We start from the raw sequence: 14,922 nt of genomic DNA, 5'->3' as shown, positions 1-14,922 counted from the left end.
TTTACAAACAGGAGCAGCTGATTAGCATTAGAAAAGCTGAAATAATATTTCAACTGAAGCCGATTGTACTAAATGCACTAAATGTGCACTGTTACAAGAATGATTTTGTTCTATTGTTTTCTATTAATTTATATAATTTTAAGTTAAGCAGGACAGAGTTCTTTTAAAGAAAGATTTACTTATATTCTCAAAAGTTAAGCATGACAGGCTTCTGTTTAAGAAAGAGACCTGTTTTACTGTGTTAATGTTGTCATTTTGAGCTAAAAATAAATGGCTAAATGATCATTTGTTTCACATGTGTTCATATCACAAAGAATACACATCTACTTAAATCAAATTCAAGTCAAATGCTTAAAAACTAATTTCACACACAAAAGAAAGAGCTACCACACTGGGAAGGGTGAAGACAACTGGGTTGCCACGAGGTGTCCCTTATTTATCTTTCAGGGAGTTGGCAACCCTATGTTGGGGTCCACTGGACCCAGGTCTAATAAAAGTGTTGAAAGTGTAGGTCCTGTGTTCCCACACTCTGTCTTCCTCCTTTCTGGTGCTGCTGATAGTGTTTTCTTCCCCTCCTGCTCCGCACAAACACCGTCTGCTCTGACATCTCACACATTTTACCCTCTTTCTTGAGGTATCCAAATTTTATTTTCTCATACCCTGTCCCACCTGCAAATTAGGGGCATAATACTATAAATAAGACTTTGCCAGTGTGGTTCTTTATCACAACTGATCAAGATGGCAAAAGATTATCTGCTGCGAGGGCCATCTGATTGATTTTGGAAGAGAGAGGAGCTTCAGATGATGATGTTGACAAAGAGGTTTCAGAATATTTCACATTTCTGAAAATTCAGAGTCTGACAGTGACTTTGAAGAAGAGGATGAGGTTGAGCACCATTTAGTAACAAAACGAAGACGAGTACCCCATCTGCTGCCAGCTCCAGGACCAGAACAAGCCCACCAGACAGCAAGTGAAGAAATATGGATGTCAATAACTGGTGAAATTGAATGGTCTTCTTGCCCAAGAAATGAGCCACCCTGCAGAGCTGCTACTGTGATAAGCCAGGGCCAACACGGCTGACAGTTACTCATGTGCAGGACATCAAGTCTTCATTTGAGCTTTTCATCCCAGATTCCATCCAGAAAATTATTCTGGATTGCAGTAATCTAGAAGGACGGTGTGTTTTTGGAGAGAGGTGGAAGGAGATGGACCAAATTCATCTAAGAACCCCAAAGGCCTACTTTGGGGTTCTTATCCTTGCAGGAGTTTTCAGGTCCAAAGGGGAATCCACAGAATCCCTGTGGGATGCAGAAACCTTTCAGTGTGTCTGGAAAACTTCCACAAAATTTCCAGGATTATCCATTTTGATAACAGAGACGACAGACCAGCTCGACGGCAGAGAGACGAGCTAGCTGCCATCAGGACAGTGTGGGATAAGTGTGTGCACCACCTCCCCCTGTTTTACAAACCTGGGCCTAATGTCACCATTGATGAGCAGCTGATCCCATTTAGTTGTGAAACATATTGCTTCACGTGTAAATGTGTTGTCTTTCCACTCACTCCACTTGATTATAACGGATTTATTTTTTTATAACATTTTATTTAAAAAACAAAAAAAACAAAACGAGAAGCACATTAATTCATAAATAAGATCTAACAAAGGTAAAGGGAAAAAATTAACCATGTTTGCTGTTCATATGGCTTGTAATTGGGATGAAGTAAACATCTGTTGAGTAATTTAACATAAAATTGTTTGATAGTGTTAATTTGGAAAGCCAAAACTCTAGCGGGTCCACCAGACCCATGAACACTGGCTGAGTAACAAAAATATGAACACCACACAAGGGTTAAAGGGGAAACTCATCACTGTGATAAATGTTTCAGAATAATATCAATGAACTGAATCTGAAGCACAGATCGATTAATCGATGATAATTATGAAGTAATTAAACGCTTCATGGGGAGTTTGTAGAACTTTGATGGACCCTGGTGGAAACTTTCTCCTGCGTGACGTGAAGCGGGACAAAGCTCCTCCGGGCTTCCTGTTTGTGAGCATTAAATTTCCTTTTCCGACAGCTGGGAGCGCAGCCCGCCTCCGCCTCCCCCAGCATCCACCTCTGTCGCTGCAGCCCTTCGCTACATCCATGAACCTCCCCTGAGCTCTTCCTCTTCAGTCTGCAGCTCCATCACACAGCGGGCCTCACCTCCATCTTTAAACCGTCCCGTTTACTCTTGCTCTTCTCCTTCTGTCACACTTGTCTCCACCTGCTCCACCCTCTCTCATTAGCGTACTCGGTCTCTCCAGGCTCTCCTCCACCTCCACTGTGTGGGGTTTCTGTGTTGTTGTGGGCTCTTTGCAATAAGGCGCACCGTCAGGTGACTGCTGTGAATCAAAGTGAACTGAAAGCCTGCTGATGGTGATTTCAGGGCCAGGTGATGTTTGGTGATGTTGGAGGTGGTGGTGAGCCCGCTGATGTCGTCCTACCTGCTGGTAGTACGGGTCGGCACCTGCACAGGTAGTCCAGCTCCTCCAGAGTGGAGCGTCACAGGAGGGTCTGCGAGGGTGGAGGAGAGGAGCAGCAGGGCCGGTCTCTGCAGGAGGAGGATAGTCCTTCCCTCCCCATCTCCAGCTGCCTCCCTCTTCCCGCTCCACCACAACCACCCACACATGCAGGGCCTTGGAGTAGGGGTATGTCACCAGGGTGCAGAGGAGGCTACCCCCCCCTCTGTCCCCTTCTGGCTGCCTCTGCCTCAATTTTATCCCACAACTTAGACATTCACATTATTCACACTCTCATTACACATACATATAGGATCTTGGGGGTGGGCACGATACACGGAGTCCAAGTTACCATCAGGGTGTACACCTCACCCCTGGCGTCGTTGCCCACCTCTCAATTTTAAATACACGTAGACATTGAGGGCTAGCAGGAGGGGCTATGCGCTTACCTGCTGCTCTCTGGCAGGTAGCTCCATGCCCTCCTGGGTTTTAAATGCACCTTAGAACACACATGCATCAACACTACAATGAGCGGGTGGAGGGAGGTTTGGAGTCTTCTCTCACCCCCATTCTCTGCGACCTGCTGGAGCGGGGGGGCTAGGAGGAGGAGTTGGCCGTCCGACTGCGGTCTGGAGTGTGGAGCCTCCCTGCTGCTGCGGAGTCGGGGCGGTCTGCCTCCCCCCACCGCAGGGAAAAGGGTAACACCACCTGGGTCTGGGTGCAGTTCCCCCCTCCAGGGGCAAGGGTACCTAGACCCGGTTTGTAGAGTACGCTTGGGGAGTGTGATCGTGTGTACAGCGTCTCTTTATGTCTGTCTCCACGTTGGTTGAGTGTGGAGTAAGTGCATATGAGAGCATGAGGGTGGGAATGGATGTTTGTATCTGTGTGTGCCTGTATGTCTGTGTCTATATGTCAGGTTGGGTGTCAGGCGCCACCTCTCTGGGGACATCTCAGGCCCTCCAAGGTTTGGAGGCCTATCTCCCCCTACCACCACTTCCCCTGCCAGTGGCGGACTCCCTCAGACATCGGTGCGTTGGTGGTTCTTTGTTTCCGGGGATGGGCGTCCAGGTACACGCCGGCTCACTCCTTGGCGGCCGCTTATCGGGGCCTGGAGCCTGGGGCTCGCTCGGGCCACTTCGGAGGTGGGGTGCCCCCGGCCTCTCGGCCTGGGGCTCGGTCACTCAGGTGCAGCTGGCTGCCGGCGGAGCTCACGGGCGCGTCACTGCAACTCCCCCTGGCTTCTGCTCCGCGGCTGCTGAGTGAGCCCTCATCTGGGACTCTCCTCAGCTCTTACTGGGACAGTGGCGCAGCTGCCCCTCCGTTGGTCTTCCATGGTCTCTTGTGTTCTGGGGGCCTCTGGATGTCTGGAGTTTTGATCTCCTCCATACCTGCTTCATGCCCTGGAGGACGGGGCTGTGGCCCCCCCACACCCTCTAGCAGATCATTACATGAAGGAACCTTTTAAAACAAGCGCGTCCATGCTCACAGGTGTACACACGGGTGATCACACCCACAAACTACACCCTTTTTGGCTCCTACCTCAAAGCACACTGTGTTCTGTTGATCTTATGTGCTGCACAATAATGTTTAACATTTAGTATTTACTGTCATATTCCCATATATCATTGTGATGCTGTTTATTCTATTACTCTTGTTCTCTTCTGCTTGCTTTCTTTTTTCTTTCTCAGCAGGTGATCCAGGTGATTGATATATGCATTTTTTTTTCTCTGCCCGTTCTGTTGGTTTTTGTCTTTTGCCCTTCTCCCCCGTCCCTCTTCTCAGCTGTTTCTCTTTCCCTCTTTCTTTCTCCCAGTCAAGTCTGTCCCGTATTCAGTAAGTGAAAATAAAATAAACAATAAAAGGTGAATCAAATGGACCATTACGGCAAGGCTGGGATGGTCAGTTTGGTAAAGTAAATCCGTTGGGCATCTTTCTTTGCCTTTAGACAACAATTCTGATGGCAAAAGAGCCAAACGGGACAGGCCAAAAAAAAAAAAAAAGGAGGAGGATAGTCGAGTGCTCCCATGATGCTTTTGAGCCTCTGCAGACATCAGTAATAAGTTTTGCAAGAAGCGAGATAAGGATGGGGACGTTTGTCTCACAACAAGAAGCCGTCTCGTCTCGTCCTGATTTCTTCTCCGTGAAGCACTCGATCGTACTGGTTTCACAGGGAGTACCAGTAGGATTACAGGCGATGTCATCCGCAGGTCAGCTGTCCCAGGCGGTCGGCTCGGGCTCGTCGGCTCTCTTCATTACCGGCGTGGCAGCTGTCTGATGGAGCTGATACCGTGCAGCAGGTAAGCTGAGCCTCGTTATCAGCAGACAGGTGTGTAACTGTAGTCGTGCGAATCGCCGGCTCACAGACCTGTGATCTGCCTCGCTGCAGTCACGTGACCTTTGCTCTCACTACTCTCTGTAAGGGGAGCTGACTGCAGGCTGTGCTGGACGCGTGCAAAGTTTAATTATAAAGTCTTTCCATATGAAAGGTGTCCGTCTGTGGTCGTCTTCGGCCTGCTCGTTGGACAGAGCTGGCTTTATCTGCTGATGGCTGCACACAGGGCTCAGTCTGATGATCCCTACCAGGAAGAGCTCTCCTTTAAAGACTTCGGGGCAGACGTAGTAACACTGGGCGCAAACTGCAGAGATATCTGGTCTGGGATACCCCACTCCCACCAGGAGGAGCTGGAAAAGCTGTCGTTTCTCACTTTGGTGTTTCCCAAAGTTTAGTGTGGCTGCAGAGCTGCCACGTGACGCTCCGGACTCCTACACCGACGTACCGCTGCAGCCGACACAGGCCTGCGGGTGAAATGAAGTTACCTGAGAATGACTCTGAACTCTGGATGACCCCCTCCTCAACATTAATTATTCCCATTGAGTCAGAGAGGATGGAGACAGGTGAGAGGAGCTGATAAAGAGCGGGGCAGGTTTCCCTTTAAAGACGCTTCCTTGTGTCAAACAAGTACCGAGTCATTAAAACCGTCGAACAGCGGCGAAGTCTCCGAGATCGAGTGGATGCAGTCAGCTGATTCTGGGCTCTTTGAAACAGAACTGATTTAGATCTTTGAGCTCACTTTTATTCACACGCTGCTTTACAATAAAAACGAGAGAAAACACCATCTAACAACAACAATAAATCTATCAGAGCTTTATTTCAGAGTAGCATAACCACGCTACCATATGTCATTTTCTTCTGGAACCGGCTGTCTGATGGTCTTATGTGGAACGAAGTTTGGAGACTCCCCAATCAGTTTTTAATTACCAGCAAAATTAAAGATGTTGCTTATAAATTCATACACAGAATTTACCCATCTAAAGATGATCTTCAAAGCAAATTTAAATTAGACACTGATACAAACTGTAGCTTTTGTAAAACTTGCAACGAATTTACTAGAATAGAATAGAATAATCCTTTAATTGTCCCACAAGGGGAAATTTGGTTGTAACAGCAGCCAGAAAGACACAGGACAGAAACATACATGATTTTTCTTACATATTTACATTAAGGACAGTGGTTACTATAAACAGAGTACTGTACAGTTATTAAATTAAATAAAAATAACTACAGATAAGAGGCAAACTCAGGTTGTTGTGCGAACCGGTTGATTAAATTATTGCAGTTACAGCGCTGATGTAAACATCTGTTTGTTGGGAGCAGTTCTGGTTGTACAGTCTGACAGCTGCAGGGAGGAAGGACCTGCGGAAACGCTCCTTCATGCATCGAGGATGCAGCAGTCTGTCACTGAAGCAGCTCTGCAGCAACATCTGCATGCATGGGCTGGGAGACTCTGTCCATCAGAGATGTTATTTTGGCCACAGTCCTTCTGTCTCCACCACCTGCACTGGGTCCAGGGTGCATCCCAGAACAGAGCTGGCCTTCCTGATGAGTTTATCCAGCCTCTTCCTCTCAGCTGCTGATAAACTGCTGCTCCAACATACAACACTGTAAAAAATGACAGATGCCACCACAGAGTCATAGAAGGTCTTTAAAAGCGCTCCCTGGACTCCAAATGACCTCAGCCGCCTCAGCAGGTAGCGTCTGCTCTGACCCTTCCTGTAAAGAGCATCAGTGTTGTGGCTCCAGTCCAGTTTATTACTCAGGTGAACACCCAGGTACCTATAAGAGTCCACTATCTCAATGTCCACTCCCTGGATGTTCACCGGTGTCAGTGTGGTGGGTCTGCGTCTCCGGAAGTCCACCACCAGCTCCTTGGTTTTCCCGGCGTTGATCAGCAGGTGGTTCTGCTGACACCAGTCCACAAAGTCCAGAGTCCACTGTCTGCACTCTGAGTCGTCCTCACCTGTGATGAGGCGACTATGGCAGAGTCGTCAGAGAACTTCTGTAGGTGGCAGCGTGGGCAGTTGATGGAGACGTCTGCGGTGTAGAGGGTGAAGAGGAACGGTGCCAGCACAGTGTGGGGCCCCCGTACTGCAGACCAGCGTGTCAGACACAGCCCTGTGACCTCACATACTGTGGGCGTCCTGTGAGGTAGTCCAGTATCCACTGGGACATGTGGTGGTCCACTCCTGATAGCTCCAGCTTGTCCCTCAGAAGTCGTGGCTGGATGGTGTTGAAAGCACTGGAGAAATCAAAGAACATGATCCTCACAGAGCTTCCAGGCTTCTCCAGGTGAGTCAGAGCTCGGTGCAGGAGGTCGTCCTCCACCCCGATGCCAGGCTGATGGCATCTGGCATCTACTACACATCTGTTTTGGTTTTGTAACCTGGTGCAAGACTTTTGGCAGAGTTTATGTGTTTTTATCTCAGAAAATGTATTTAAAGGATTTGTACTGTTTTGGAAATATGTATCATTTGGTCTCCACATAAACCAAAGACAATGCAACACTGATAACAGATATGTGATTAACTTGTTAATCTTAATGGCTAAATTTCATATTCACAAATCCAAATGTTTAGGAAGACCTTCCTCTTTTTATGTATTCTTCTACGAGCTCGTGCAATATCTTAATTCAATTAAGAACTCTACTAACCCAAAAGCTATAAAAACTATGGTTGAATGTGAAAAAATGAAGATCCTTCAATCACTTTATTCTTTGCTTAATCAATTAAACTTCTCCCCCTAGCATATGTATATTGTAGGTTCTGAATATTGTTTATTCATTTGTTTGTTTATGGTATACATTTTTTGTAAGTGCAGCACCTTTAATGTAGTACTGTTTAATTCTACTTTGTATTGTACTGATGTTTAAATAAAGGGTTGAAGAAAGAAAAAAACAAACTTCAAATTTGGGGAAATCGACGGCGCATTTGGAGGACAGCCGTCGTCGCGTCGCTGTGACGTAATCGGTCTCAAAACGCGTACTGTGCGGTCGCTGGATTGGGACGCAGGCGCAGACAGGAGGCGCTGCTCTGACTCGTACATGGGGCTGTGCTGCCCCCACGAGGACAGACGGTGCTCTCACAGTTCAGGACAGAGAGTCTGTATCATGTTCGTACTGAAGAGTGAAAGCTGTTCAAGTCTTCCAGCTGTTATTGAGACAACATAAGTGTGTGTTTCCATTAGACAGTGAGGCTGGATGAGGTAAATACCTGCAATCATCCAGCAAAGCAATGGGCAGCGCACAAGAGAGAAGAAGGCATGAAGTAATGAACTTCAGCAGTCCAGCTGGACGTGAACTTTCAATCAATCTCCAAAGGTTGATTCTGTTCATCTGGACGTTTTCAGTAGGAGAAACGTTTCGTGACTCCTTCAGTCTCAGCTGACTGCAGGTTTCAACCTTATAAACAGGACATTTGACTGAAACCAGCCACTGAGGAACAATGGGCTGGGAGGGCAGTTCCTTCATCATATTATGCAAATTCTCACTCTCAAATTCTCACCCTCGGTAACATCCCTGATAAAAAGACAGAAAAGTCTTGAATAAAATGTTAAACTTCGGAGGACGATAAACAAGTGCACACAGCACAGGTGAATGCAGATCCAACAGAAATAATCATAGTTCAAAGCTGCCATAAATATCAACGTTGAGCTGTCGGCATTTAAAACAGTTTTTAAAAACAGTTGCAAGACCTCCGCCGTGACCAGTTTCCTGTGGGGAGTTAGAGGGGACGAGTTCAGAGAAGGGCTTAAATCACCAGGATTAAGCCAAGTTTCAGTCACAAATAAGAAAACGTTAACCTGTCCTATATTACTCCGTAGTCACAGTTTCTCTCCACAGACTGCTGTCAGCCATGACACAGGTTGTTCCTCCGATTCTCTCCGTCACTCCGAGGGGGGCTCTGGTTGACGAGAAGTTTAAAGTGTTGGTCGAGAATCTTCCTCCAGGATGTCTGGTAACCGTCTGCTCCCTCCAAGAACAATTCAACTTTATTTACACAGCACCAAATCACAACAACAGTCACTTCAGGGCGCTTTATATTGTAAGGTAGAGCCTATTATACATACAGAGAAAAACCCAACAGTCATGTGACCCCCTATGAGCAGCACTTTGGCGACAGTGGGAAGGAAAAACTCACTTTTAACAGGAAGAAACCTCCAGCAGAACCAGGCTCAGGGAGGGGCGGGGCCATCTGCTGTGATTGGTTGGGGAGAGAGCAGGAAGACAGGATTAAGACATGCTGTGGAAGAGAGACGGGGGGCTGCATCTGGGACGCTGCAAACTTGTGATTGCGCCTCCGGCCGGATAAGATGGGGCCTGATTATTTAAGACCTTGTATGTGAGGAGCAGGATTTTGAATTCTGGATTTAACAGGAAGCCAAAACAGGAGAAATCTGCTCTCTCTTTCTAGTCCCTGTCAGGACTCTTGCTGCAGCATTTTGGATTAGCTGAAGGCTTTTCAGGGAGTTTTTAGGACTTCCTGATAATAATGAATTACAGTCGTCCAGCCTGGAAGTAATAAATGCATGAACTAGTTTTTCAGCGTCACTCTGAGACAGGATATTTCTAACTTTAGAGATGTTGCACAAATGGAAGAAAGCAGTCTGACATATTTGTTTAATATGTGCATTGAAGGACATGTCCTGGTCAAAAATGACTCCAAGGTTCCTCACAGTGTTACTGGAGGCCAAGGTAATGCCATCCAGAGTAAGAATCTGCTTAGATACCATATTTCTAAGATTTTCAGGGCCGAGTACAATAACCTCAGTTTGATCTGAATTAAGAAGCAGAAAGTTAGCGGCCATCCAGGTCTTTATGTCTTTAAGACATTCCTGCAGTTTAACACAGTTTGGCATCTCTGCGTTAGTAATATGTCGATTTTTACATTAGATAATTCTTATTCTAATTCCTTTAGAATAAGAGAAAAAAGAGAAACCAAAAAATAGTTTAAAGTTAAAGAGGTACCTACATAGGGATTGTATGTCATAACGTAAGTATCTACACAGATATGTACCAGTTATAAACAAGTTATATATGCCATATAAAAGAGCAGGAGCAATGTGATCGGTGGTAGTGCACACTGAGTAAGAGGAAGGACTAGAAGTAGGAATCATGGCTGCATTATGCTACAATAAATACGTTCATAAACAGAGGTTAAATGTCCATAAATCGTCTTGAACCAAGGCGCACGCACACTGTGGGGACCCAAAAGCAGACTCAATACGAATTTTTTCTGGAACTGTGTACAGATTTATTAATTTAACAGAGAAGATCAGGAACAACCGGGGAGACGAGAATCTAACTTAATGCCGAAGAAACCGGGAACAGAAACGCCCCGGGAAGCCTTGATCGGGACCGTGGGGAGCTGCAAGAGAAAGGGCAACAATTACTCGTGTGCAGGGCTGCAGAGTCACAACTACTCGAGAGTTAGAATATTGAGGCTTACAGAGTGAGACCGTGGGACTCGGACAGGAGGGTGTCCGTGGCAGAAATTCTAAGTGAGAAAAGTTTAAATTCATGTTGGCAATAAAAGAGCGGGGGCAGAAGGGTCTACAGGTCAATGAAACTGACGATGCTTTACTGCTTTGTGCTTGTTTTCATGTTACTCCACAAGGTCAGTGAAAGAACAAAGGTGCTAACCCCTGGACCAAAAGCAAATGGTCCAAGTGGGCGAGCTGCTGATTTTCAGATGGCAGGTCTACATCTAGAAGCACAATGAGCACAAACACCAACAACCAAAGTGAAGCATTAAGACAAAACTGTCAAACAGGATCCACACATCCTGCCACAAACACATGCAAGACAACTAAATTGGTCCACAGAATAGATGTAAACTGACTAAACTACGACACAAATCAGACAAAAACAGATGCAACATGATCACAAACAGACACATGTTGGCTACATGTTGATGCAAAATGACTGAAATCACACGTGCAACACTTCCTACATATTTGACAACAGAAGAAAAACACAAACAAAGTTGGCATGTATTTTCATTTAGATTTCTTTTTTTATTTCATGCCGAATTAGATATTTTAAAAATCAAGCGCCAAATCACAAAGTCTCCTCCCTGTTTGTACTGTAAGGTCAAAACCCTGCAGTACTACAGAGAACCCCAACAATCAAATGATTAAGTAAGAATGATTGAATGATTCTGTACACACACAGACACAGGCTGTTTATTCAGTTTAAGAGGAACAAGTACTGATAAAAACATCGATCAGTACTGATCGATGTTTTTATCAGTAGGGGAGACCGGGGATAGTTGTAACACTTCCAGTTTCTCCAATCAGGGCTAAGTTTCAAATGATGTGACTCATCCTGTGCATGCCCAACTCAGTTCTGCTATCACATGTGAAAAATCAGCACATTTTGTCAAACACAGACAATTTAACACAAAAAAAAGCAAGTTTTTCTACTTTATTTCAATGTTTAATAGCATTATCTGCTTTGCAGTTAAACTCATCAAACTTGAATTATGTTATTTGTATGTCTGTGGGGATAAATTCTGTCTTTAGTGCTAATGTTTTAGCCGTTGGCTGTAATGTTAGCGAGTTCATGGCTATAGGAGTCTGGGTCAGTTGTAACAATAATGCAGATGTTACCGCACTATTACTTTAACTTATATTAAACAAGTTGGGGCAATGACACCAGCAGAGAGAGGTTCACTGGTCACCTTTGTATATGCGGTTAATGCCATTGGCAACACAATTCCTCCACTGTTTGTGTTCCCACACATACATTATGCAGACCACTGTGTCAGAGATGGACCAGTAGGAAGTACTGGTAGTGGAAATAAATCAGGATGGGTGCAAGAAACAGATTTCCTCATCTTTCTGAAGCACTTTGCAAACCTCACCAAGGTAAGCCAGGATAAAAAGTAATGGAATTGCGATGCTGGTGAACAACTACATTTTTTCAGCTTCATTGTTATGTTCAAAATTGGTGCAAGAGTTGTAGGTTATAATGCCCACTGAGCCAATGAGGCCAAACTCAAGGAAGACCAACCAAAATTAATGAAATATTCAGTTGCAGAAAATTCCATAATTTGTCTTTTTTGGGGGGTTGGAATATGTTCAAAGGCTAGATTTCTGCATTCTGTCACACACACGGCTACATAAATGGATCTCTGCACAACTCCTCCATCTAATGCGCAGCACAGTGCAGCAGTCGCAGCCTGCAGCACGTCCTCCACAGTGGAAATAACAGTTTCTCTGTAATCATCTGGATGCTTATAATTGATATATTTCTTTGTAAGTTTGTAATAAACTGTATTGTTTTATTAGTTCTGTGTGTTACTGTGTTTATTGGAGTGACTGTGACCACAACACTTCCTCTGGGATGACTAAACATTCTGGTGGGGATAAAGGAAGCGTCGGTGACGTGTCCGTGACACAGCAGCAGCTGTCACCTGTTTTCAGCGTGGGCAGATCTGAACTCTGATCTCGTCTGATGTTTACAGAAAGGCCTGATTCTGTCAGTCGTTTAACATGATGTGACTGTTGCTCATTCTCAGCCAATCATCACCTTTCCCTGGAAACTCGGCTGATGGGTTTTGTACGGATTATTAACCCTCGGCCAGGATGCAAGGCTGCATTAAAGCTTGCTGATTAGAGGCGTGGCCTCTTTGACTGACGGGTGGATGCGACGCTGGCGGCTGCAGCTGCCCGCGGCCTGCCTGAACAGAACGATATTACAGCATTATAGCGAAGGAGCGATCCAGACGAACGACTCTGTGTTTTTAATCCTTTTAATCTCAGTTCTGTGAAACATCAATAATAAAACTTTTCCACGTTCGTGCTGCTGTCAGGATCCCGCTGCACACAAACATATTAACACAAAACCCGAGGGCAGTCCAGGAAGTAGATCCTGCGTGATCGGCGCCTGATGGACGTGGCTAACGTCTGGAGCTACAGCAGCTTCTGCTTCTTGCGAGCCTGAAACTGCTGCGTTTTGCTTTTGATGGATCTGACGAGCAGCGACAGACTCGGGTCCATCTGCGTCGTTGTCGCCCGAGCGTCAGACTCTGCTTCCCGACTTTTCCTGTCGCTCTCCGCCTGCGTGGGCGTGACCTCCTGAGCGCCCTCCAGGCGCCGCTGCTGCTCCTCCCGCCGGCGCTGCTTCTCGGCTACGATGCTCTGCGTGGCTTTGGTCTTCTTGTAGCTGGGGTGGGAGGGGTCCAGGTTGAAGAGATGGGAGGTGAACATGGCCTGGAAACGAGGGTCTTTAACGTCCACCTGCAGAGAGGGAGAGACGGGACATTTAGCTCCAGGTGTATCGTAAGGTCAGTTTCACGCACACCTGAGCCTGGATTGGCCCAGACGGGTCTGAAGGTCAGCGCCATCGTTTCCCACTGCGGTCACATCATGTGACCTGCTGCCATCAGCCAAACGATGCAGACCAACCAATCCTGCACAAACAGACTGAGGAGCGGCCGTTTGCCCCGAGCGTGACCTCCATCACCCCCACCCACCCAATGCTACATGCAGAATAACTCCATCACTGCACTCAAACTTAATCACTAAGGTTAATCATTTATTTATGATTAACCACGCCCCCTCCCGCCACAACAGTAGGCCAAACGAAGCGCAAGGAGCGTCAGCTACAGTGGGGCAAAAAAGTATTTAGTCAGCCACCGATTGTGCAAGTTCCCCCACCTAAAATGATGACAGAGGTCAGTAATTTGCACCAGAGGTACACTTCAACTGTGAGAGACAGAATGTGAAAAAGAAATCCATGAATCCACATGGTAGGATTTGTAAAGAATTTATTCGTAAATCAGGGTGGAAAATAAGTATTTGGTCAATAACAAAAATACAACTCAATACTTTGTAACATAACCTTTGTTGGCAATAACAGAGGTCAAACGTTTACTATAGGTCTTTACCAGGTTTGCACACACAGTAGCTGGTATTTTGGCCCATTCCTCCATGCAGATCTTCTCGAGAGCAGTGATGTTTTGGGGCTGTCGCCGAGCAACACGGACTTTCAACTCCCGCCACAGATTTTCTATGGGGTTGAGGTCTGGAGACTGGCTAGGCCACTCCAGGACTTTCAAATGCTTCTTACGGAGCCACTCCTTTGTTGCCCGGGCGGTGTGTTTTGGATCATTGTCATGTTGGGAGACCCAGCCTCGTTTCATCTTCAAAGTTCTCACTGATGGAAGGAGGTTTTGGCTCAAAATCTCACGATACATGGCCCCATTCATTCTGTCCTTAACACGGATCAGTCGTCCTGTCCCCTTGGCAGAAAAACAGCCCCATAGCATGATGTTTCCACCCCCATGCTTCACAGTAGGTATGGTGTTCTTGGGATGCAACTCAGTATTCTTCTTCCTCCAAACACGACGAGTTGAGTTTATACCACAAAGTTCTACTTTGGTTTCATCTGACCACATGACATTCTCCCAATCCTCTGCTGTATCATCCATGTGCTCTCTGGCAAACTTCAGACGGGCCTGGACATGCACTGGCTTCAGCAGCGGAACACGTCTGGCACTGCGGGATTTGATTCCCTGCCGTTGTAGTGTGTTACTGATGGTGACCTTTGTTACTTTGGTCCCAGCTCTCTGCAGGTCATTCACCAGGTCCCCCCGTGTGGTTCTGGGATCTTTGCTCACCGTTCTCATGATCATTTTGACCCCACGGGATGAGATCTTGCGTGGAGCCCCAGATCGAGGGAGATTATCAGTGGTCTTGTATGTCTTCCATTTTCTGATGATTGCTCCCACAGTTGATTTTTTCACACCAAGCTGCTTGCCTATTGTAGATTCACTCTTCCCAGTCTGGTGCAGGTCTACAATACTTTTCCTGCTGTCCTTCGAAAGCTCTTTGGTCTTGGCCATGGCGGAGTTTGGAGTCTGACTGTTTGAGGCTGTGGACAGGTGTCTTTTATACAGATGATGAGTTCAAACAGGTGCCATTCATACAGGTAACGAGTGGGGGACAGAAAAGCTTCTTACAGAAGACGTTACAGGTCTGTGAGAGCCAGAGATTTTCCTTGTTTGAGGTGACCAAATACTTATTTTCCACCCTGATTTACCAATAAATTCTTTACAAATCCTACCATGTGAATTCATGGAT

The 14,922-nt window shown here is 46.2% G+C and overlaps 1 protein-coding gene across 2 annotated transcripts in view; it reads right to left on the bottom strand.

Moving 5' to 3' along the window:
- Positions 1-12,576: 12,576 nt before the first annotated feature.
- Positions 12,577-14,922, bottom strand: part of esf1 (ESF1 nucleolar pre-rRNA processing protein) — an 11,223-nt gene continuing 8,877 nt past the window's right edge. For both annotated transcript variants that reach the window (XM_085278229.1, XM_085278230.1), the window contains exon 14: positions 12,577-13,077. In XM_085278229.1, coding sequence (XP_085134355.1) covers positions 12,751-13,077 — 327 coding nt within the window. In that variant the 3' untranslated portion in view covers positions 12,577-12,750. The remainder of the gene's footprint in view (positions 13,078-14,922) is intronic.

Source organism: Mchenga conophoros, linkage group LG6, assembly GCF_057382185.1.
Source record: "Mchenga conophoros isolate Kocher_MC1m ecotype Shallow Benthic linkage group LG6, M_conophoros_male_GT1.1, whole genome shotgun sequence".
NCBI classification, from domain to species: Eukaryota; Metazoa; Chordata; class Actinopteri; order Cichliformes; family Cichlidae; genus Mchenga; species Mchenga conophoros.
Note: the sequence above shows the minus strand (reverse complement) of the source record. Positions and strands in the feature narration are given on the sequence as shown.